Below are 22,055 nucleotides of genomic sequence, written 5' to 3' on the forward strand. Positions count from 1 at the left end.
TCAAAATATCTTTTAAATATCATACTTGCATAATTTTACCTAGGAACAAAATTGCTTGTGACTAAAACTTAACTTTCTGTACTTAATATAGTCATATCTTTGTAGGGACCCACGTATTACCCTGCAAGGACAGTTGGTAGAATGTTTCTCAGATAAATTGTATCAAGTAGAAATATATTTTTCAGGATAAAGAGGTTTTCTTCACAGAAAATCTTGTAGGATTTTGTTCTCTAGCTTTTTCATGCAATTCCTTTAGTAGCTTGGGGAGGGTGTGGTCAAAGACCAATTTAGCTATTGTCTGTCTAGCTTTTTAAAAAGAAGTTGCACTTAGCTAATCAGTAGATGTTTTCCTTAACTGCAACTTATTTCCCTAGTCCCTTGTTTTCCTCCCCTCCTGATATGTTGTCCTAATCTCTGAATGAATTTTGCATTAAAATATAGTTTCTTCTAAAGGTGGCATAAACTTAAAAATCCCTTATCTAGTGATCAGGCTGTCATCACTTGGTCTTTTAAACTGCTGAATGGAAGATTCATTAAATCAGTCTATTTACAACACATCTAAACATAGTACTTGGGTTTTTGCTCAGTCTACCAGTTTTACCATTATGTAAAAATGGTGCATTCACAACCTTCCTGTGTTAATCAGTACAAAAGGCTGACAAAAGGAGTGTTTAAAATTTTAACATTTTCTTTGTAAGTAAGTATAATAAAAAGCTCAAGCATCATCTACTTGAAATGGCAGAATCCTGTAGCACTTTTAGAATCAAGAATCAATCACAGAGTGGTTGAGGTTGGAAGGGACCTCTGGAGATCATCTAGTCCAACCCCCCCCTGCTCAAGCAGGGTCACCTAGAGCGTGTTGCACAGGATCATGTCCAGGTGGGTTTTGAGTATCTCCAGAGAAGGAGACTGCACAACCTCAAAATGCCTGTCACTTACATATGAGCCTACTACTGACCTGATAGCATACATCCCTTTTTTAATTCTCACCCTTTCCCATGAGGGCTTTCTGGCTCTGGCACTCCTCCTCCCCAGGGGAGCTGCAGAGGCAAGGGGAAACAGTTTAAAACAAGAGTTTGCAAAGGTTGGTGGTTGAGTATATTTCCTTCTCAGTGAAAACCAAACTACTTAATCTGCTGTGTCATTCACTGCTTGCTCCAGTTCAATCCTGCTATGTTTTGAAATACTAATCTATTATATAAACCACTAAAAAAGTTACTAGAAAGAGAAATGTATTTATTTAAAGTAACCTGAAAGAAAGACACTTAAAATTTCAGAGACGCTGGTTATTTTGGACTATTTGTTAAACAGAACAAAATAGTTATGCTGTGACCATAGCATTTTCACAGAAGTTAGTTACCTTTTGAAGAAATAGGGAGCAATGGATATTACCAAGTAGTGTCAATTACATTTTAAACACAAGCTGTTTTAAAGAAAAGCTGATTTCAATAAACATTAATTCTAAATGCCCAAGTTTTCTGAAGTCAGGTCCAATGCCAACAATAGGTCCTTCATAGCTGATTAGAGTATTCCCAAGACTGCTATAAATTTGTATGTAGGTATGATACAGTTATTTTAGGAGACAAATCAGTTACGCTATTTTGTTATAATAGAGATCAGGGCCTGGATTTCTTCCAGTAACTTTAATATCTTAATTTAATCATCTTTTTTTTGGTTCAGATATCCCCTCTATCACCCAATACACTTGAACACTAAAAAACAACAAAAGTTTCAGCAGAATTTCCTCCAGTTCTTACAGGTGCAACTACATTGTAACATGAAAATAGTAATACATTGAAATTGCATTAAGGTTATATCCAGAAATTTAGCTCTTAAATCACAGCCCTATAAAACTATTACCATGATCAAGTGCTATGCAGTCCTCCAAGGTCCTTGCAAAATGTCTTAAGAAGTGATTTACTTTTTTAATTCACTTTTTTTTTCCTTCTTAGCAGCATAATAGACTATAAAGATTATTTTTAATCAGTGCATAAGAAAAACTGAATTACGATGCAGCTGAATATATTTTGCATTTTTACATCTTCACAAAAAATTTTGTGATATCACAGCCATACTTTGTAGCTAAAGAACGCCTCTTCATCTGACTTCTTTCTTTAGCTTGTTTTGCAGTTCTCTGCAAAAGAGAAAGACGCATCTGTTCAGTAAATATTATGTTACTAGGCAACAGTATTTTACAGGGAAGGCATTAGCTCTCAGGTTAAACTTCTTCAATCTAATTTTGCAGTAGACAACATATAAAATGCAGATGTGCTTATTAAGGTGACATTTTCCCAATCCTGATTAAACTGTTGTATCATAATGGTACTGTCCATCCTTACTGGTGCTTTCCTGGAGGGAAGAAAAAGCTAACGCCAAGCCTTGCTGACAAGGCAGCACGGAGGAGCTTCCAATAGTGAGTAAAAAAAACCCTGAATGAACAACAGAGAAGCATTTCTAACTAAAGTAGTTTCTACTAGTAGCTTTTCTACTAGTAGCTTCTCTCCTCATCCGTAATGTCAGGCAATGCCTTTTACCCATAAAATACACAGGAAGAAGTAGTAACTGCGTTATACCATAAATGTAATGTCAAGTCCTCAACTACCTGTAAGACAGTTTTAGTGTCTCCTGTTGGAGAAAACCTGTACTTAGCTCCATGTTCCCAGCACTTGACAGGTCAAACATGGAGTAAAGCTAGCAGTAGGCAGTTGTTTTGAGGTGATGGATTTCCCATTTTGTTGCACAGCTTTCCAGTCACAACACCTGAGCGATGGCACACGGCAAGCCGCAGATGGGGAGGGAGTACTGAGGATCACAAGGAAGAGCAATGACTGTATGGGCAGGGGGTTGTTCCATCGGAGATGAGACAGCTGAGGAGGGACCCAAAGAAAGGCACAGAGAGGTCGGAGCCAGGCTCTTCTCAGAGGGGTGTGTGGGGGCATTCCCAGGGGACATGAAGGAGGTTTCATCCTGAGGGCACTCAGGTGCTGACTAGGGGCCGGAGACCCTGCAGAGCCTCCATGCTTGGAGATGTTCAACGCTTGCCTGCACAGGATGACCCTGAGCAACCTGCTCTGAGCAACCTGCTCGGAGCTGGGGTCAGACTAAGCGATCTCCAGAGGTCCCTTCTGCCCTAGGATTTTCTGTGATTCTAAGTAGTGAAGTACTACACAGGTACTGCTGTGATGCCCATACACAACATTTCCACAGGAGGAGACGATGAATTTCTGATGATACCAACCTCTTTGTGGCAGACTGTGCACAGAGTTTGAAGGTTTTCCAGGGAGCACTGTCCTCCTCCACTATAAACCGGTTTGATATGATCCACCTGCCAAAACTGGCCTTCTGTTGGGTTTGTTATAATTTCATTCAACTGCAGGAAACAAAGGACATGACAGTGGAAGCGTTAAATATTCCTCCTGAACTACACACATTCTATAGTAAGAACAAGAAAATAATTCAGGAAAGTAGCTATTTATAGTTTTCAACTGAGAGAAGGGAAATAAGCGTTAGCATTTTTTTGTTATTTCCAGTGGACAACAAAGAACCGTAATTCTGGTTGCATATTTTCACCTAGACTGCAGCATACTGAAGCACGTTACAGTGGATCAAGAGGAGGTGCATTCTAATGTGTTCCCTTACCAAGGAAAAACAGAGGGAAAGGTTCAGTTTGTCTTCACAGACACAATAATTCATCTTTAATCCCATTTTATTAGCATCAGTTATTAACATTCTGTGATTCTGTGATCAAGAGCTGATATTAAAAACAAATGTACACAAGTAAAAATGCTGAAGTAAAAAAAAAAAGGCCCCATCACAAAAATGAAAGAACTGGACTCTCACTAGATCTTTATCATTTAAGTTTTTGATTGAGTTAATGGGAATTGTAATAACGACCATTGAGAAACCCTACAAAACAAAGCCCTATGACAGTATCCAAAAAAACCTAAGGAGTATTGTAACTTAAACACAGCATATCATAATTCAATTTACTTAAATGGTTATATGAAATCTCCCCCAAACTACTTATCTCAGTCTTTTAGATTTGGGCTTATATTTTCAAAAGCTGCAAGTAATACAAAACTGACTTTAAATCTACGATCATTATAAACAGTGATGATTTTTCTTTTGCAAGTTTAAACAGGTGTCAGCAGAATTTATTTAAACAGTTTAGAACAGGTAAGTTCTGAATTAGGATTTCAACCCTTAAAAGCAGCAAATAAAATTGTATTTTAGTTTCTGAATACAAATACCACTACATAGGAATGTTCTGCCTTCCTGCTCCATTGCCTCCAAGCCAAAGCAGCAGCAATGACAACCAGAAAAGAATAGTGTCAGTTTTTAATGCATTTTGAGGAGACAGTGCTGTGATAACTGACTTCTGTTAAGCTCCTTCTGAACATTCTGCAAAGTAGGAATAACCTAGTTTAGTATGCCGGTTAGCTTCTTGTGCAGTTAAGTTATAATTACATCCCTTATTGGTTTAATTTAATATGATGGTCTTCAGTTCTGTCTGTATATTGGTAATTATGCTGTTTTTATCCCAAAAGCAGCTTCATCTGGTCCTAGGTGAAGTTATCATGTGGAATGAGATTAAAACTCACTCATGCAGTTGCAATTTAACATGTATTTCACTATTTGATTGGGTATCCTTACTGCCCCTCTTCTCCTTTTCAGTGTTTTTGGATGCGAGCATGGACAACACCCTGTGGGGCGAGGTGACTGTACAGTATGACAGCTGCTCTTTAGTAGCTGCCAGCATATACGCTCTTACTCTGTAGTAAATACTAAACAGTTGTGTGCCTCAGTCCCCTTTCACTGCTGCACACATTATTACAGGATAAAAGCGTGCACACATTCAGTTATCAGGAAGCGTCTTAAGTCCCACCGCTTGCCACAAACAATAGGCTCAACATGGACATATGAACAATATTTGGTCCTTGAGCATTTGTTTCATACCTACATAGGCTACACTGCAGAAAACAAGGGGAGTTCCACATGCTAAACACACCATATATCCAAAGGAGAATGTAAAACTAATAGTTTGGACAATGTCCGTCTCCAAATATATCCGAGAAATCCCCCATTCCATTCAGTGGTAATATGGCTTCCGTGTACACAGAACGAATACCGATTAAAAATAATGTTTACATCGTAGCTATGCAATATTTTCAAATTGACTACTTTTACATTCTTAAAATTTATTTCATAAACATGCACTTCATTCAAGTGCATTTCAAGTAAAATCAATTGCAATATTTACATCCCTAAGGAATCTTCTGACACCTCTCTCTTTCAGGGATGAAAAATGTGTTACCAAGACTTTTTTTTTTTTTTTTTTTTAAGATTTTCTTTTTTTTTTCCTTATTCTGTTGGTGCAGTGTAACCCTCTCTTTTAAATTTGTAAGAACATCATTTTGGATTTCTCTGGTAGCTAATAGTTTGTATTTGACAAATGAAACAAAATAGCTGCCTACTACAGGAGCACACAGATTGGCTGTTGCTGCTTAAAAGCCAGTATTATTACCTGTCCTAGGGGAAGGCGAGACATCCAGGAACTCTCCAGAAGTTTCTTACGTTGAATCTTCGGCGCATCTCTGATACTGAGATAAAGCTCCTGGGCGTTCTGATTGCAAAACTGGCAAACACCGCGTTCAATTTCAAACACTTTGGTCCTAAGGTAGCTCTGACTGGAGCGAATCGAGAAGTCCTCCTGGCACGCGTGAGAGCAGAATCGCGTGTCCCAAGCAGGGGCCTGGCAGCCGTGGCCAAGCTGAACCGTTGGCTGCTGACAGCTGAGACAAAGCGGGTTCCCTTTGCTATCCAGGGCCTGCAAATAGCCTTTGGATAGGGAGGAACCTTCACCTTCAGCCTGATCTGAATGAAGAATCGAAGGATCTTTTCCATTTTCCACAAGCAACCTGTTCAGAGAAAGAGTACAGCTACTAATAAAGCACAAATTCAGTGATACAATTCAGTAGTCTTTATGCAATGCATACATCCATTAGATTTTTTTTTTTTTTCTGTAAAATACCAATTTCAATTGAAAGAATATCCTACCCAGGTTGAATTTTTTCCAAGGGCCTTTTATGGATAGAATTTTTTTATTTTCTCCCTCATTATAAATTATGAAGCAGAATAGAAGAAAATTTGGTGTCCCAAATTTGCTGTCGACCTCAGAAGCAGGCCTGAGCTAAAGTTCATGTTTCCCTAATAACATAGCTTATTTTCCTGTTTCATTTTATCAGACTCAATTAATTAGTACTTATATCAGTAGACAACAGATGTAATCTGTTATAAGAATAAAACACAGCCCACCAGCACTACAGTAAGTTTCCAATCTAAACACTGTACCTCAGCAAGGTAAACAGCCATAACTAATTATTTTACTTCCTCAAAAAAAATTAATGGAGGAACAGTATAATCACTGTATTAGATTAATAAACCTACTTTGTGGAATGACCAGTTTGTTCAATAGACGCATCTTTATTCTTCAGACAAACCCTGCTTTCCTTGGAGATGAGGCGAACGCTGCCCCCGCTGCTGCTAGCTTTGCTAAGTGAGGCTGCTGCAACATCCTCCTTGGTCACATACCTAAAAATTCAAAATTCTGTCAATATACTTGGTATTGTACTACAATAGCAACAGTATCCCTCAGAGAATATCCACACTCTTTTCTACAGCAAGATTGATACTGCATATTCTGTTAAAATATTTCTTGTTTCCCACGTCATACGAATAAAGTTTGGCGAAAATGTGCTTCCCTGTAATACTTCCACGTTACATAAGATATCTTTTTCCAAAAACAGCTTCAGCTCTATTGAGCAAATAGATAAGTTGTTTTACATACACCATAATTAAAAAGGTGAAAGTGATTTGATATTGCTTGAAATTGAAATCTGAAAGCCATTTTGTTTCGTTTAGATGAAGTATCACTGATATTCTAGATAATATGGGAAACTTTAAAAGCTCTGGAGGACTCCTTGCTCAGTTAGTTCATCTTTGAACTCGCTTCTTCATTTTATTGTGAAACCATAGAAAACACCAGAGCTCTTAAAATCCCTTCACTCTGGTCATTCTTCAAAACACTGCTGTTCAGGCAACTTCTCATCAATATACCTTCCCTGTATTATACTAGGTGCTAAACCCTATATACCACTAAGGTGGTATATAGTTAGATTTTTCTTGTATTTTGTGGAAGGAAACAATCAAGCATCAGATTAAGAAACACTATTGAACTTCCTGCTACTTGTCCTTCTTATATTACTGGAATTACAAGCTCTGCTATTTACTTACTTGAATTCTTACCTACTGCCAAAATATAGCCACCCTGGAGAATAACAGTAGGGATTCAGAAGAAAAATTAGATTTTAGATAGTTTGTAGAGGCACCTTGATGAGTAAATCTGTACGCCTGAGAAGTTTTGCAAAGAGCAATGACAACACTGAAGATGCAAAAATAGATCAGGGAAGAGACTGCCATTATCAGAGAAAGGAACAAAAGTGGGAAGAAAGGTAAATTTAGATCTTAAAGATTAACCACCACCACTTTTCAGTGACACCCAGCAAGGAAAACAATGGTTTTGAGAAATGTCATCCATACAGGACAGAAAATTATTTAAAGAAAAAGATGAGTATGAGAAAGAGTTGGAGTAGACTGTGAATTCTGAATAAAACATTGTGTCATTGATTGGAACTAGTAATTTATTCCTACTTGCAGGCATGGAAAGACAAGAAGATATATTTTGACCTTACTTTTCTTTTGAACTAAAAGTTACATAAAATATATCAAGTTCTTGCAGCAGTTAGTAAGAGGAAGAAAATGAAAACCATACCTTTTTGTGCTGCTAACCACTGACTGCTTTTTAGACATCTCTTCTGCAGCAAGAACAGGACTGTAAAATATCTGACCACTTTTTCTGACAATTTTCTGTTTCATTGCTGTTAGATGACTCCATTCTTTCACAAACCTCAGTATCTAGTAGAGAATGCTATTGTCAGCAACATAAGAGGCATTAAATGGAAATATTTAAATACAGTGAAAGGGTGCTATAAATTTGTATATTCAAAATTGGATGGAAAAAGCTGGCATGATCAGAGACTGTCCCTTCAAGTCATTTGACACATACACTAAAAAGAAAGAAAGTAGTAAAGAAGAAGAAGAAAAAAAAAACAATCTCTGAAAAACCTAGATGATGCTCCGGCATCATCTATAATCCTAGTTTTGCTGTGATAGGCATGTTGATCCAGAATGTAGAAAATAAAGCATGCTCCCTAATCGGAATAGTTAGGCCAGAAAAACTGGTAGCACAGAAATCACTGTACTGGTGAAGACTACGTTTTCTCCAGAGAAACATCTTGATGCACGAAGGCCGGAAATGGCCTTTAATCAGTCTAAGCCATAGCATTACGAGAAGGGATTCTTGAAAGCGCCTCACATAAGCCCTTCTTGTACAAGCAAGACTTTGCTAATGGGAAGAACAGGGAAGAGAGTTTTCTTATGAGAGCCGTATCTCTGTTGCACTAAGCCGTTCAGAAAAGGAGAGTTCACTACAGTGACTTTAACAAGGGGGTTTATAGACCACCTTTCTTCTTTCTTCTAACCTTCTGATGCATGTTTAACACTAGATTAACAATTTGGAGCGTACACTCTGTAAGGACAGTGTAAAAGACAACCGCAGGTAAACTCAAAGGGCTGTTCTATCCATTTAGGTATCACCCTGTTTTCTCAATAAATGTTCCAACTTGTAAAATTCTCACAGAATCACTGACGTACGTGCAGTAAGGCTATTATATTCCTTTACAATATTAGTGTCAGAAAACTCATATACTTAATAAAAACTATTATAATAAATTAGCAATTAATGAGAAAGCAGACTACCAAAATATCTTAGAATTATGCACATTTTTCTGTCAATACTGCCATACTCTTTTCTGTGGCATTCCACTGAAGCATACTGAAAGATCTATGACTGTCAAGTAGAGATATGCTTTATCAGCAAATAATCAAAAGACAACGGTTTTCTCCAGCTGAACTTGCAATTCAACTTCTTTCACAGCAGTCTCAAACTGACACATCCACAGGGTCCTAAGGAAAAACTGATGTGCTGTTAAACAACGTACTCCAGAAAGGAAACGGAGAGCATAGCATAATACTGAACACCTTTCCTTATTTTGCATTCAGAATTTGAAAGAAGTATAATAAAATAAAGAGGCTCAGAGGAACTTCATTATTTCTGGCACTTAATCTAAGACATCTTTACAGGCTGGGAAGCCACATAAAAAAATTGAAGTTGCAAACTGATATAAATGGTATGATTAATAGCTTTCCTCAATAATTATAACCACAGAAAAGTCAGGAAGTGAGAAAAAAAAAGTGTTCCTACATAGGAATTTAGAATTAATAAAATGACTGCTCACTTGAGGATGTGTGTAGGGGAAAAAGGATTTCACCCCACCCTATCTCTGCAATGGAAAATAACAGTAACAATATGACAACTGAACCAGTGTAGTTAGCTTTGTTTTGGCTTTTTTTTTTTTTTCTTCTCTCTCTCCATTCTGTTCTTCCAATCTTCTCCTTCAATGATTTAAAATAATCTTTAATAGTCAGCACCAAGCTGTTTTTGAACAAGGACTGTTACTTATGCCAAACTAACAGTTTTGCTATGGGAAGAACAAATATATTTCTCAAAATGGACTTAATTGTGACTTCAGTTTTATGCAGGAACATACGTCCTCACAGCTCTACGTAGTAGAGACAGCCATGAAACTAATAAAGTTGCCTGTAATACATCAAGTGTATTTCCGAGGCTGTGGCTAGACTCATTAGATTTTACCTTTCTTACACATGCCTCATTTTAGAGAAATATTCTTTATCAAAGTCAGCTCAAAATACACCTGCAGTAGGTGAGCTGAGCAAAATCGCTCCTTTTTTCAGCCAAAGTCTGACTTAGAAGGAACCAACAGTAGGGGGATTTCTGCCTTCTTAACATGTCTTTACAGTCCAGTAAATTGCTGTGAAATTTTTTTTTTTTTTTTTGCAAAATCTGTGCTACCCATTATCATTAGCTGCTTCACAAAAGTGTTGGTTCCATAGTCAGGTATCTGTCCCATGAATTTGAATTCAAGTCTTGCTGGAGAACCTACTAAAAGAATCGGTTTTGTTCCTACATGACAAAATTTGATTTTCCAAGTTACATTTCTCTTGAAATGGCAGAAACGTAAGAAGACTATTCTGAACAGCTAACATTGCACAGCTTGATTTAAATTCTGGATTTCCTTACTTTGAGTCCTTGGTTTAACTGTGTTAATGTTCTCTTTAAATGCCATTTTGGATGTAATCTTTATTACAGAAGTAAGAGAAGCTACATGTCTCAGTGTACTTGCACCCTACACCAATTTGAACATTCTGTCAAAAGTGCGGAGGTCTACCCAGAACTGTAGCTCTGATACAATCTAGCACATTTTTATTCACAATGTGCCACATTTAATTCATAACCTTTAAAATGCTATTTTGTTGACTTACAAATGTTAGTTACTAATCCTGTAAATGAGAAGTTAAGTGATGCCTAGTTGATTCCATCTACAAAAATGTTAACAGGAGGTACGATAATTTGCCAAAGTAACAGACTGCATAGTTAATATTCACATCAACATTTATAAGATCTGTTTGCATTGATGAAACTGTGCCTAGATCCCAAGCCCTGAAACAGAAAATGTTCAGCATTTATTGAGAGAGAGAGAAAAAAAAAAAGGCATTCCAAATTAAATATTATATTACTGTCCCAATAAAATTTGTTCTTACCAATGAACGATTTCGTTTTTGCTGGAAAGTCTCTGGTAAATCCTCCCAGTTATCCAACTGTATGTCCAAAGGAATGAAATTATGATTCAGTGGTTCACCATCCTGGACAAGGAAACAGTTTTGTTTACAGATGCAGCGTAGTACAATCTAGAAAAAACTATCCGTTTTTCAAACGGATTATTCTCCCTTCCAAATAAATTCAGGCCCCCAAGGTAAGATGTTTCAGAAACAAGTGATTAGCTACAGATGCATGATAATACCACAGATGCATATGTTTTTCAGTATTACCTTTGTATAGAGGTGAATTCTATCAGTATTCCTGCTTGCACAGAACATAAGCCCATCATATGCTGGAAACATATTTGATTTATCTACATCTTCTATAAAGAGAAATAAAATTGAAATTAAAAGAAAGTTTTCTTAAATCTTTCATGCCTAGGTTAAAACATTTTGATAGAGGTTTACAGGGTACTTAGCTCAATAAGAACATGATTCAAATATAGATATATTCATAGTGAGTTATACTTAATTATCTGCTATGAGCAACCCTTAGTCTTCTCTATCATTCATTCATTCAGTCTATTCAGACGTTAAGAGTAATAACATACCCCTCTTTTAAGAAGTTCTCTCTGAAACTTCTCCGTTTTGTGTACATGCAAAACCATTTTTGTATGAACACTGTAAAACTCTTTTTTCCAAATTTTCAGAAATTATGGAACAAAATCCAAGAGAATATATATGAATACCCTACTAGGTTTCTGTATCTAATTCCAGAACAATATGACATCACAAGATCCACAGCTAAAGCAGCAAGATGTTAAGATATTTGTACATTTTACTTTTCCATTCAATTAACTACTATTTGTTTTGCCCATGGCTGTCCTGGACACAAGTAAATACCATGACAAGCTTCAATAAAATTATACATTTTAACTTAAGATTCAGGGTGCCTAATCTGATAGCTGTTCATATGTCAACCAAAAACTCCATATGAGTTACAACTTAGGAGTTGTACGAAAAGGCTGGGTTCAGCCCTCTTGAAAATTCAATAGGCATCTTAAGCTAAAAATAAAAAGCCATGGGTTAGCCTATATACCTCTCTCTGTCTTTTAAATATGCACTTTTTATTAAAAAATTATTCTTCATGCCAGCAGCATTTAATTCAGTTTCACAGATATTATATTATGAACTTCATTTCATATGAGTCCCACTTTCCTTTACCTTCTTCACACTTTTTTTCACTTTCATTCTCAGTTTCCATAGCTTCCAGTTCACTGACGTCATCAGACTGCTGGGTTGCTGTTTCCACAAAATCTCTTCTTCTGTCTTCTTCATTGCCCACTGCTTTCGCTCCGATTCTTTCAGAGTCCTTTGATACATCTTCCTCAGTCTGGCTAGTAGGAGGTTCACAGTTTCTTTTAACTACAGCTAGAGAAACAAGAAAAGTGATCATTAATGCTTCCTGTAAAAAGAGAATCAATGTACACATGGAGACAATATTATGTAATTGAAATACAAAGAAATCACATTTTATTTTCTAGTACTATTATGGCCCAATCCCTTATGAGACTAAACAAATTAGACAGACTAATTTAAGGTAAATTTCAAACCATTCATGTTTTAGCTATGTTGAAATGGAAGCTTCTAACTCCCTATATTACTATTAAAAAGAAAGGAAACTACATGGCATACTATTGTACAAATGCCAATATTTACTCAAGAGAAGCATGCATAAGTTTTCTCTTCCTTCTTCCTACCACATTTCTGAAATCAAAGCTCAATGGCGGTGAAATAAATTACTCTGATGCAAGAACTACTCTTGCTCATGAAGTGAGTGTTAGCTCTTGCTCCCTAACAGTGGGGAGAGCCAACAGCATTTTCCAGAAGTAGTTACAGTCTTCTTTGTTCCACAGGAAATCAATGGCCAATTCACTTCAGGGCTTGGTAAACGTGTGTCATGTAGGTAGGAATAAAAGGAGAAGGAAAGCTGCAGAACGTGGATGGCTCTGGAAGTGTTTATCAGAACAGGGTTTACAGAGTTATGCAAAATGACTGACTTGGTCTGCCTGCCCAAATGCTCCCGCTTTCTGGAGCAAGTGCAACACCAGACAGTGCAAGTTTTTCAATATCTTTGGCAATGTTGTGGATGGATGAACCACCGAGAAGTGAGGTCAGGGTTCTGCACCTTCCTTCTCCTTTGCTGACACTCGATGTTACCACTAATGACTTCTGCAAATCAGTTTTATCACTCAAGTATTAGATGAAAAAAAACAGTATTATAAGCAATAAGTAATGGCAAATAAGCATCTCTTACATGCTAATTTTAATATTAGGAAAATAAACATATGGAACAAGATGTTCCATTTATGCAATTTCATGCGCTCAGCTTAATGTCAAAATGCATGCAATAAGTACTGTGGTTAGCAATTATGTATTGTATGCAGCTGTTGTATAGCATAAGCACACTAAATAATTTCCAAGCATTGTTCTGTTTTCTACTTGTGAAATTTAGAAGTTGTCCTTGAGATAATATCAGAAGCACACAGAGGCTTTAAAAAACCTCCCAAACTCAATCCCCCCCCCAACAACAACAAAAAGACCCCAGACAACCTTATTCCTCCTTTTCCTATTTAAACAACATAAATATAGAAATTAATTTATAAAAACATGTTTTAAGTTTCCAGATAGCTTAAATAAATTTATTAAAAGACATCTATTCTGTCCTGTTGGAGAAAGAAATGTCATATTTTCAAGGTAATGACTCCCATGACAAATATACCATACTAGAGTCAATAACACATCTATATCACATCATCAACTACCGAAAAAATTGTATCATTTAATTGGTTTCAGCACAAACATTAAATACTCTTGCTCACAGAATTTATACTCTTAATATTCATCTGAATTTTCCATTCGTACCAAATTAGCATATGTAAAAAAGCCTCAGAGAAAGCAAAATTAAGAATTTATGAAAACAGATCACTTAACAGGTATCTGCACACATCAAGGTACCATTCTTCATAATTTGGCTGGATTTGTGAATATGTAGGCATTTAAAAAAACTATAGTCTCTGAAGCAAATCACAACCGGAACGGAATATGCATGCTTTTCTGTGCAGCACAGGTCGCTTACCATTACTGCTCTGAGGGCAATTGCACATTTCACAGTAAGGGAGTAACTCGTTATTACTGTAACTGCAAACACCACAGTGCCAAACTTTATCTAAAGCCATGCTTTTGCTTGAAGTGTTTAAGCCACAAGAAAGGACTTGATTGTTTTCTTCTGTAAACAAAGCGGGGTTTTTTCCAGCCAAAGAATTTTTCTTTTTCTTACTGAAGCTGACTGGAGTAGATCCACTTATGCTTCTGGATCTTTTAGCTTCAGGTTCATAGGTATTTTTATGACAAATTGAATCCATATCACTTATTCCTATGGAATCCAGGTTTGCATGGCTCTTTTCTGCATCCTCTTCTTTCGTGACTTCAGGTGAATCTGAAGCAAGATTTAATGGTTCATTACAAGAAAATATTTTGCGTTTCTTCTCAGTGGAGGATTTTGGGGAAAAGAAGGAACGTATGTCATGCTGTCTTTCCTTTTCAAACTAGGAAAGAGGAAAAAAAAATGTAAACCTTATAATTATGGCATCAGAATCTGTTAAAAATTATAATAATTTTTCTCCATTAATAGTAATCCCTAATAGAGTTAATTTTTGTTAAAACACAGAAATAAAAGATAACTTCTTTTAACTAATGTAAAAAGCAATCCAACATTGCTCTCCTCTTTTCTAGAAAATATTCTCAATATTCTCATCAAAATTCTGAAACAGCACTATCAAAGAACAAATACACAGAACTGGCACGTTATGTGCCTTTTCTGATGACACCCCTTACAAGGAAAGGCTTTAAATGTGTTTCTTAGAACTACTGTATTGAATTTAATTGACTACTAATGAAGCTGTAATTTAAACAAAAATTATCCGGTTTTGTCTGACTCTGAGGATGGGTCAGTCACCTAAAACATAACATAAAGACCAATCCATAGCCTGTAGATGACATTTAGACCCAGCAGATCGCTTGCTCCAGCTTCACCTAAATTTTTGAAATTAAAATGGCATTAATTTTTCACTCCTTTAGTGTTTCTCTATCAGTAAATTTTGCAGTATAAACAAAGCATAAGTGAAGAAATCAGATTTTTTTTTTTTAATGAAAAAACACTGAAAAAACTTAAGCTCCGAGTCTTACATGTGTAAATAAAAGTTCATTTCTGCAGTCTTCTAGACTTTCATTTGGGGTCCAGGTTTCAGCAAAACTCAAAAAATCCCATTTCTCCTTATCACCTTCTTCAGCCTGCATTTTCTCTTTCTTGCCATTCAAGGTGCTGCCTGTAACTTTGGCCTGCAGAAAGAAGACTTGCATAGAGTTTCCTAGGAATTCGTATGTTGGAACAAATTTAGCTATCTAAATTCACTCAGTTTGCTTCTCTTGCAAATTCAATTCAGCATTTGTAAAGTGAGAAATTCAGTAGTAATTCAAAACAATAATCATTTTGGTAATTGGCAATTCTAGGTGCATCAGTCTGTCTAATACTAGGACAGTACTCTAGAAAAGAAAAAAGTTATTTGGCACTTGCACTTAAACGCTATCTTAAGCATAATGAGTTCTTGATTATTTGGTTCTATTCCACCACACGCACCTTACGATTCAGCATGGCCCACAGAAGAGGATCCAGTGTTCCTTTTGCAATAAGGAAGTGAATATTTACAGAACTGCATTGCCCAATTCGATGCGCTCTGTCTTCTGCTTGCTTAATATGGCCTGGATCCCAATATAATTCAGCAAACACAACATGAGTAGCAGCAGTAAAAGTTAAACCCTAAACAAAATTAGTAAGTAGATGTATTTTAGAAAAAAAGATTCTACACACAAACAACTGAATATCAGAAGTAAAAAAAATAAAAATAAAAAATAATAAAAAAAAGCCACATGCTGTCTGTACAAAACATTTCTATATGGGAGGGACCATCTGGATAAGAGATCCTACACTGATTACTATCTTGAGCCTCAGGTAGATGTTAGTAAGATTCAGAAAACGTTGAAATATTCTGCAAATGCTGCACATGGCTTTTCATTGTGGAAGTAACATCTGTTTCTTATTAATCTGGTACTTTTAGAGCAACAGAGTTTTCACTAATTATTCAAGTATGAGATGCTGCTGTTAATCTTGATTTTGCTTAAGTAATTTCATGGAGGCTCAAAACAGTTTACACAGTGCAAAAAATGAATAAATGAGTCTGCAAAAGATACATCATAGGAACTGCCTTCAATACATATCTTCAGTCACCAAGTGACTTTAATATTTATACTCTTTAAGTTTCTTATTTCACATATTTCCTTTTTTAACCTACCTGACCGGCTGCCTGAATACTCAAAATAGCAACTCGGGTGTCAGGATCCTTCTGAAACTGATTAACAAGTTGTATTCTTTCTGCAGAAGGAACACTCCCATCTATTCGTATGTAGCGAGCCTATAACACATCATGATAGAGACAAAAATACAGATATCCCTGTCTATTTTTGGACACAATCACTCATCCCTCCTAATTCCACCCCCCAATACATAAATATTTGTTCTGTTCCTATTATGGGGATAGAAGTAAATCTCATACCCTTTGGGTTACATCTAGAGAAGTGTAGATATAGTATTCCCTCTTTACAAAAGTGGAACACAGAAAGATCATGGGCTCTTAAAATGGAACACTCTGCAGAAGAATGTATAATTCCACTGACAGGAGTTATTAAAATTCTTTAATTTCAAGCATTTGCAAAATAATAGCTTACTATTATTAAAAAATTAAGCCTCTGTTCCCTAGCAATGGTTGAGAGTCCTTGATCAATAATACGGAGGTAGTTTGCAGACATTTTTACTGCTTTGAATTAAATGTTCAAGCAAGATGATGGCATTCTGCAAAACCAAGAAAGGAAACAGAAGTACATTGGTGGGAAACTTGGGAAACAACCAACTACAACATCTATTCAATAATAATGCATCATAATAGATGCGAGTGTTTACTTTCTCTCTGAAATATAAAACAGTTCTGCAAAACTCCACAGTCCTTTTAATCCAATGACATTGACCTGTATGTACTTAAACTCCATGAATGCCTGTAGCACAGGCAGTTCTACTGAATTCAAATACAGCTGATTTGTACTTCTAAAGCTTTAATATTAAAGTTGAATATACATATATTAAACCATTACCTTTTTTTCTATAACAGCCTCTGTACAGGCTTGAAGCATGCTTAAGTGGTGAGCAAAAACTAGAAACTTTAATTTGTCATTTTCAAGCATCATTTTGATATAGTCCTTTACTGCTCCTGCCTAGAGGAGAAGAGAGTGAGTTTGTATTAGACATACAAAATGTTCAAAAAGACAGTTTTAACTTTGACATCCTTCAATTTCCTGTGATATGAAAAAGTAGAAGGCTGAATTTTTTTGTTATCCATTCTAAGACATTATCAAACACTAGCACTGGTAAATATACAATTATTCAAATTCCTTTCTTAAATAATGCTGTAAGTTTATGTCTTAACAGAGAGACCTATCTCATACTTCTAGAGAAAAAAAACTTTATCTACAAAAGAGTGAGCAGTTAGATGCCATCTCTTCAGGATTAAGATGTAAATAAAAATATTTAAGTTAAAAATATATTATCTGATGTTATAAGTCATATTAGAAAAAAACAGATTTCTGCCCATAAACACATTTTAAATGGACAATGTAACATTTAATTAGAACTTCTGTATCTCTATCCCTAAAGGCACATACCAAAACTGAAAGAATAATCTAGTTACTTTCATAATACTGTAATTATGAAAGATTGCTCTATTTAAAGATTCATACAGTTCTTTTGTTTCAAATATCATTTTCAATATCTTTTATAAAAACTATTAAATTAATAACGATGACAGTTACTAATAAAATTAATCAGTGATCAGTGGTTCATGCAGTGCTTAGTATAGCAGTCCTCAAACTTCTTTCTCTTTCAGCCTCCTGTTTGAAAATGGCTAAAATGGGTAGGGGAGACACTAGAAAAGCAGGGAAGAAAAAGCCACAGAACCAAGCAGTGATATTTTTAAGACAAGGAGAAGAAAAATTTGAAGTAGTTGGTCAGATTCTCAGCTCTCACTGATCTGCAGCCTGCAGAACTGACCTTCTCTAAAAATAGCTATAAAGAAGCCTGATAACAGGCTAAAAAGTAGGTGTGTAAAAGCCTGGTTACTAACTTATTTTCCTCACATCTTAGGCTGTAGCAGTACAGAAGGAAAAAAATGAACATGGGGTCCCATTTGATGAGAAAGAAAGAGACCAGCTAGCAAGGATTACTCGGGTGTTTCTGCCCTTGGGGAGAACCGCCAGCACTGATGGAACACAAGCTGCGTAAGGGCTGCACCAGCACTGTCCTGTAACACAAGGCAGCCGGGGCAGCGGCAGCAGCTGCCGACACACAGCTCCCTAAGCAGCCACCTTCAGTACATTCCTCAGCCTGGGAGGTGCATTCAGTGCTGTTAGGAGACTATGCCTGGACAGTCTCAGTCGGCTTTGTGGATACATAATCAGCAACAGTTTTAATACTTAGCTCAGGTTATTACATTGGGATTCAGTCTAGTCCATAAACATATAGGGAAAACAAGAATGTTTCCCCATATTGCAAACATAAAACAAACCAGTCAACCTCATCTAATATTCAGGCCAATACAATTAATTGTATCTAAGTTAAAACACACTGGGTATTTTAAATATACTAAGAGAAGGCTTCCAGGCTTACCTTGGCAATGGCTGTTTCTTTATACATGCGTGTGATTAGACTCATGACTTGAGCAAAGTGGCCTTCAGTGGCATCGGAATTCAGACTTCTCATTAACTTCTCCCACACTGCAAAAGTCGTATTCAAATCCTAATTGGGAGAAAAGATCAGTGGTTAGAAAGATGGTACAAAGCATACTCTACCTTATCATGCATTTGCATGAAATGTCCAGGAACTGAGTACTTTTGACAACTCTATCAAATTTGGCTGAAAGTAACTAAGGGGTTCAAAAACTAATGGAAAAGACAACAGACTTTTTCATTCTTGGGCTTCAGTGGAAAAAGCCAGGTTATGGATAAGCATTATGGTTTAACTGAGAGACTGCTATAAGAATTTGAGTTTTTGTCTTCTTAGCTGTATTATTTCTTAAGTGTGATAAAGCTTCGGGGATTAGAATATACACTAAAATGATCATACTAAAATTAGGGCAACTTTCATAATTATCTGATGCAAAAAAAATTGTCATGTTCATGTCATATTTTAAAAATAAGGAATAAAATAGATGGTATGTTATAGATTTACATTTTTTAAAAATACAGAATCACAGAATGTTTCAGTTTGGAAAGGACCTCTGGAGATCATCTGGTCCAACTCCCCTGCTCAAAGCAGGGTCAGCTAGAGCAGGTTGCACAGAAGCATGTCCAGTTGAGTTTTGAGTATTTCCAAGGATGGAGACTCCACAACCTCTCTGGGCAACTTGTTCCAGTGATCATTCATCCTCATAGTAAAGAATTGTCTTCTTGTGTTCAAGTGGAATTTCCTGTTTCAGTTTGTGGCCATTCCCTCTCATCCTGCCACTGGGCATCACTTGAGAAGAGTCTGGCCCCATTCTCTGGACACCTTCCCATCAGGTATTTATACACATTGATAAGATCCCCCCTGAGCCTTACTTCTCCAGGCTAAATAGTCCCAGTTCCCTTAGCCTCTGCTCATGAGAGATGCTTCAGTCCCTTATCTTTGTGACTGCTGGACTGGCTCCAGCCTGTCCATGTCTCTCTTGTACTGGGGAGCCCAGATCCAGACCTAGCACTCCAGACGTGGCCTCACCATTGCTAAGCAGAGGGGAAGGATCACCTCCCTTGACTTGCTAGCAATGCTCTGCCTAATGCAGCCCAGGATATCGTTGACCACTTACACCACAAAGGCACATCACTGTCTTGTGTTCAACTTGCTGTCTACCAGGACCCCCAGGTCCTTCTCTGAAAAGGTGCTCTTGACCTCGTTGGCCCCCAGCCTGTATTGATGCATGGGGTTATTTCCTCCTCAGGTGCACAACTTTGCTGAACTTCACAAGGTTCCTCTCTGCCCATTTCTGCAGCCTGTTGAGGTCCCTCTGAGTAGCAGCACAACCATCTGGTGTATTAGCCACTTTTCCCAGTTTTGTGGTATCAGTGAGCTGAGGGTGCATTCAGTCCTGTCATCCAGGTCATTAATGAAGATATTAAACAGTACTGGCCCCAGTATCGACCCCTGGGGGATACCACTGGTGACTGGCCTCCAGCTGGACTTTGTGCCACTGATCACAATTCTCCGAGTCCAGCAATTCAGTCAATTTTCAATCCACCACTTACCTAGCTCATACTTCATCAGCTTGTCAACATATGCCTACAGTATACATATGATACATATGCATACATAGGCATTACTAACTAATGTGTTTCTGGCAAAGGGGAAAAAAATTTACCTTAGCTGCGGCTTGTGGGAGGTCAAATGGAATACGCTGCCTAACTTTGGGAGGCAACTGAGTTAAAACATCATTCTTCAGTCTCCTGATCATTATTTCACTTAAAAGTTGATGTAGTTCTTCTAAATTTGAAGCTCCTCTACAGTCCCACTGAGTTCTTTTACCAAAAAATCTGAAAATGAAAAATAAACACTGAAGGTAAAAACTAATTCTTCCAATTTCAACAGAAACCTTCAGTACATAATTAATTTTAAAATGCACTGTTAGATATGAAGGTGTGCTGGATAGTGACTTTCAGTGTTTCCGGTTACGCCAGAGAGATGATTGTTTTCTGTCTGATTCCTTCCAACGTTAGAGTCTTAGAGCTGTTTAAACTTCCCAGCAGATACCCGCAGGCCTAACTTCAGTCAGATGCATACAGTCTTCTATCTCATCACAGCTATACTTTCCTTTGTGCAGGAAGCAGAAGCTTCGGGTATCAGTTTAAAACTCGTATCACTGGAATGCCATCTTGAACTGAAGGCAGAACTCACAAGGAGCTAAAGACATGGTTCAAAGGTATTATAGCTTTACATTAAAAAGTGTTACTGATAAAACTAAAAATGAAAAAATATATACCATAACGAAAATGCTCTTCATTATACTACAGAGGGGAACAGTTGATAAAATAACGAGAGCTGTAAATATAACCATTAATATTCTTTTTCTCCCCTCCAACCCCCACCCCCAAGAATTTCTTATTGGTTGCAGCTGGAACAGGTTTTTAGGCTAAATGTACCAGTTTTAAATGTAGGAATATTTGATGAGCAAGGTTAAATAGAGAAAATAGGTTTCAGGCTAAAAAGAGATTAAAGGTTAAAAGGAGAAAGGAATTATCAGTTTAGTCTTCGTTCTTCTTTTTTTCCTCTCCCTGCTTTGTTTTGTTTTTAAGCTCAAACACAATAACTAGCCTGACAGATTCCACTGGTTCTGGATGAAAACTCAGGTAGCACCTTCCAAGGACAGGAGAGTATGTTGCAAGCATTTAATTTTATATCGTTAAGAAATATATTACTTAAATAGTTTTAAGCCTTACTGAGCTTATCTACAGTGTTTCAGTTGGCTCCCAAGAATCAGTCTGGAAAGGGGCTGAGGGACTTGTTTCTGAACCGGTAAAGTATTGACATAACACACTCAGAATGTTATAGAGACAGAAGATAGGTACATCATCTGTTCATATCACCTCTTCTTGGGTCTATCTATTGGCTGTCCTTAGAAAGGTTTCCTCCTCCCCAGCCTGACCATTGGGAATATAAATTAATGGTAGACAAGAACTCACAGAAATACTTTGGACCTCATCTTTAGAAACAGGTGTCTAGGAACACCTAAGTTAAAAAACATTTTCACAGCAACTGCTGCATAAAATAGTCCTATCAAGTTTATTACCACAGGATGTTTTGTTTCAGGCAAGTCATGAAGACAAAGTTATTTACTGAGAGCTTGCCAAACCCTGAACTTGATTTTTATTACATTTATGGTATTCCAAAAATAAGATAATCATCTATGATTGAATAGCTAACCATGATGTACCCACGCACACTTGTGGTGTGAAAATTACAGATGCATTCAGTCAAAACATCATGGGAAAAAATAGCATTTCTCTGTCTGAAAATTAGACAGCACTGCTCCATGTTATTTGAAATTAAATACTGATAAAATGCAGAT

The 22,055-nt window shown here is 36.8% G+C and overlaps 1 protein-coding gene across 5 annotated transcripts in view; it reads right to left on the reverse strand.

The window, feature by feature from the left end:
- Nucleotides 1-1,215: 1,215 nt before the first annotated feature.
- ZRANB3 (zinc finger RANBP2-type containing 3) overlaps nucleotides 1,216-22,055 on the reverse strand; it is a 56,342-nt gene continuing 35,502 nt past the window's right edge. For all 5 annotated transcript variants that reach the window (XM_026089017.1, XM_026089016.1, XM_026089019.1 and 2 more), the window contains 15 exons: nucleotides 20,352-20,523; nucleotides 18,629-18,757; nucleotides 17,062-17,181; nucleotides 16,209-16,328; nucleotides 15,497-15,676; nucleotides 15,046-15,198; nucleotides 13,937-14,405; nucleotides 12,022-12,228; nucleotides 11,089-11,180; nucleotides 10,801-10,902; nucleotides 7,832-7,974; nucleotides 6,448-6,591; nucleotides 5,525-5,918; nucleotides 3,239-3,370; nucleotides 1,216-2,134 (listed from right to left, as the gene is read on the reverse strand). In XM_026089017.1, coding sequence (XP_025944802.1) covers nucleotides 2,036-2,134; nucleotides 3,239-3,370; nucleotides 5,525-5,918; nucleotides 6,448-6,591; nucleotides 7,832-7,974; nucleotides 10,801-10,902; nucleotides 11,089-11,180; nucleotides 12,022-12,228; nucleotides 13,937-14,405; nucleotides 15,046-15,198; nucleotides 15,497-15,676; nucleotides 16,209-16,328; nucleotides 17,062-17,181; nucleotides 18,629-18,757; nucleotides 20,352-20,523 — 2,656 coding nt within the window. In that variant the 3' untranslated portion in view covers nucleotides 1,216-2,035. The remainder of the gene's footprint in view (nucleotides 2,135-3,238; nucleotides 3,371-5,524; nucleotides 5,919-6,447; nucleotides 6,592-7,831; nucleotides 7,975-10,800; nucleotides 10,903-11,088; nucleotides 11,181-12,021; nucleotides 12,229-13,936; nucleotides 14,406-15,045; nucleotides 15,199-15,496; nucleotides 15,677-16,208; nucleotides 16,329-17,061; nucleotides 17,182-18,628; nucleotides 18,758-20,351; nucleotides 20,524-22,055) is intronic.

The sequence above is a fragment of the Apteryx rowi genome, unplaced genomic scaffold (genome assembly GCF_003343035.1).
Source record: "Apteryx rowi isolate R43461 unplaced genomic scaffold, aptRow1 scaffold_8, whole genome shotgun sequence".
Lineage (NCBI taxonomy): Eukaryota > Metazoa > Chordata > Aves > Apterygiformes > Apterygidae > Apteryx > Apteryx rowi.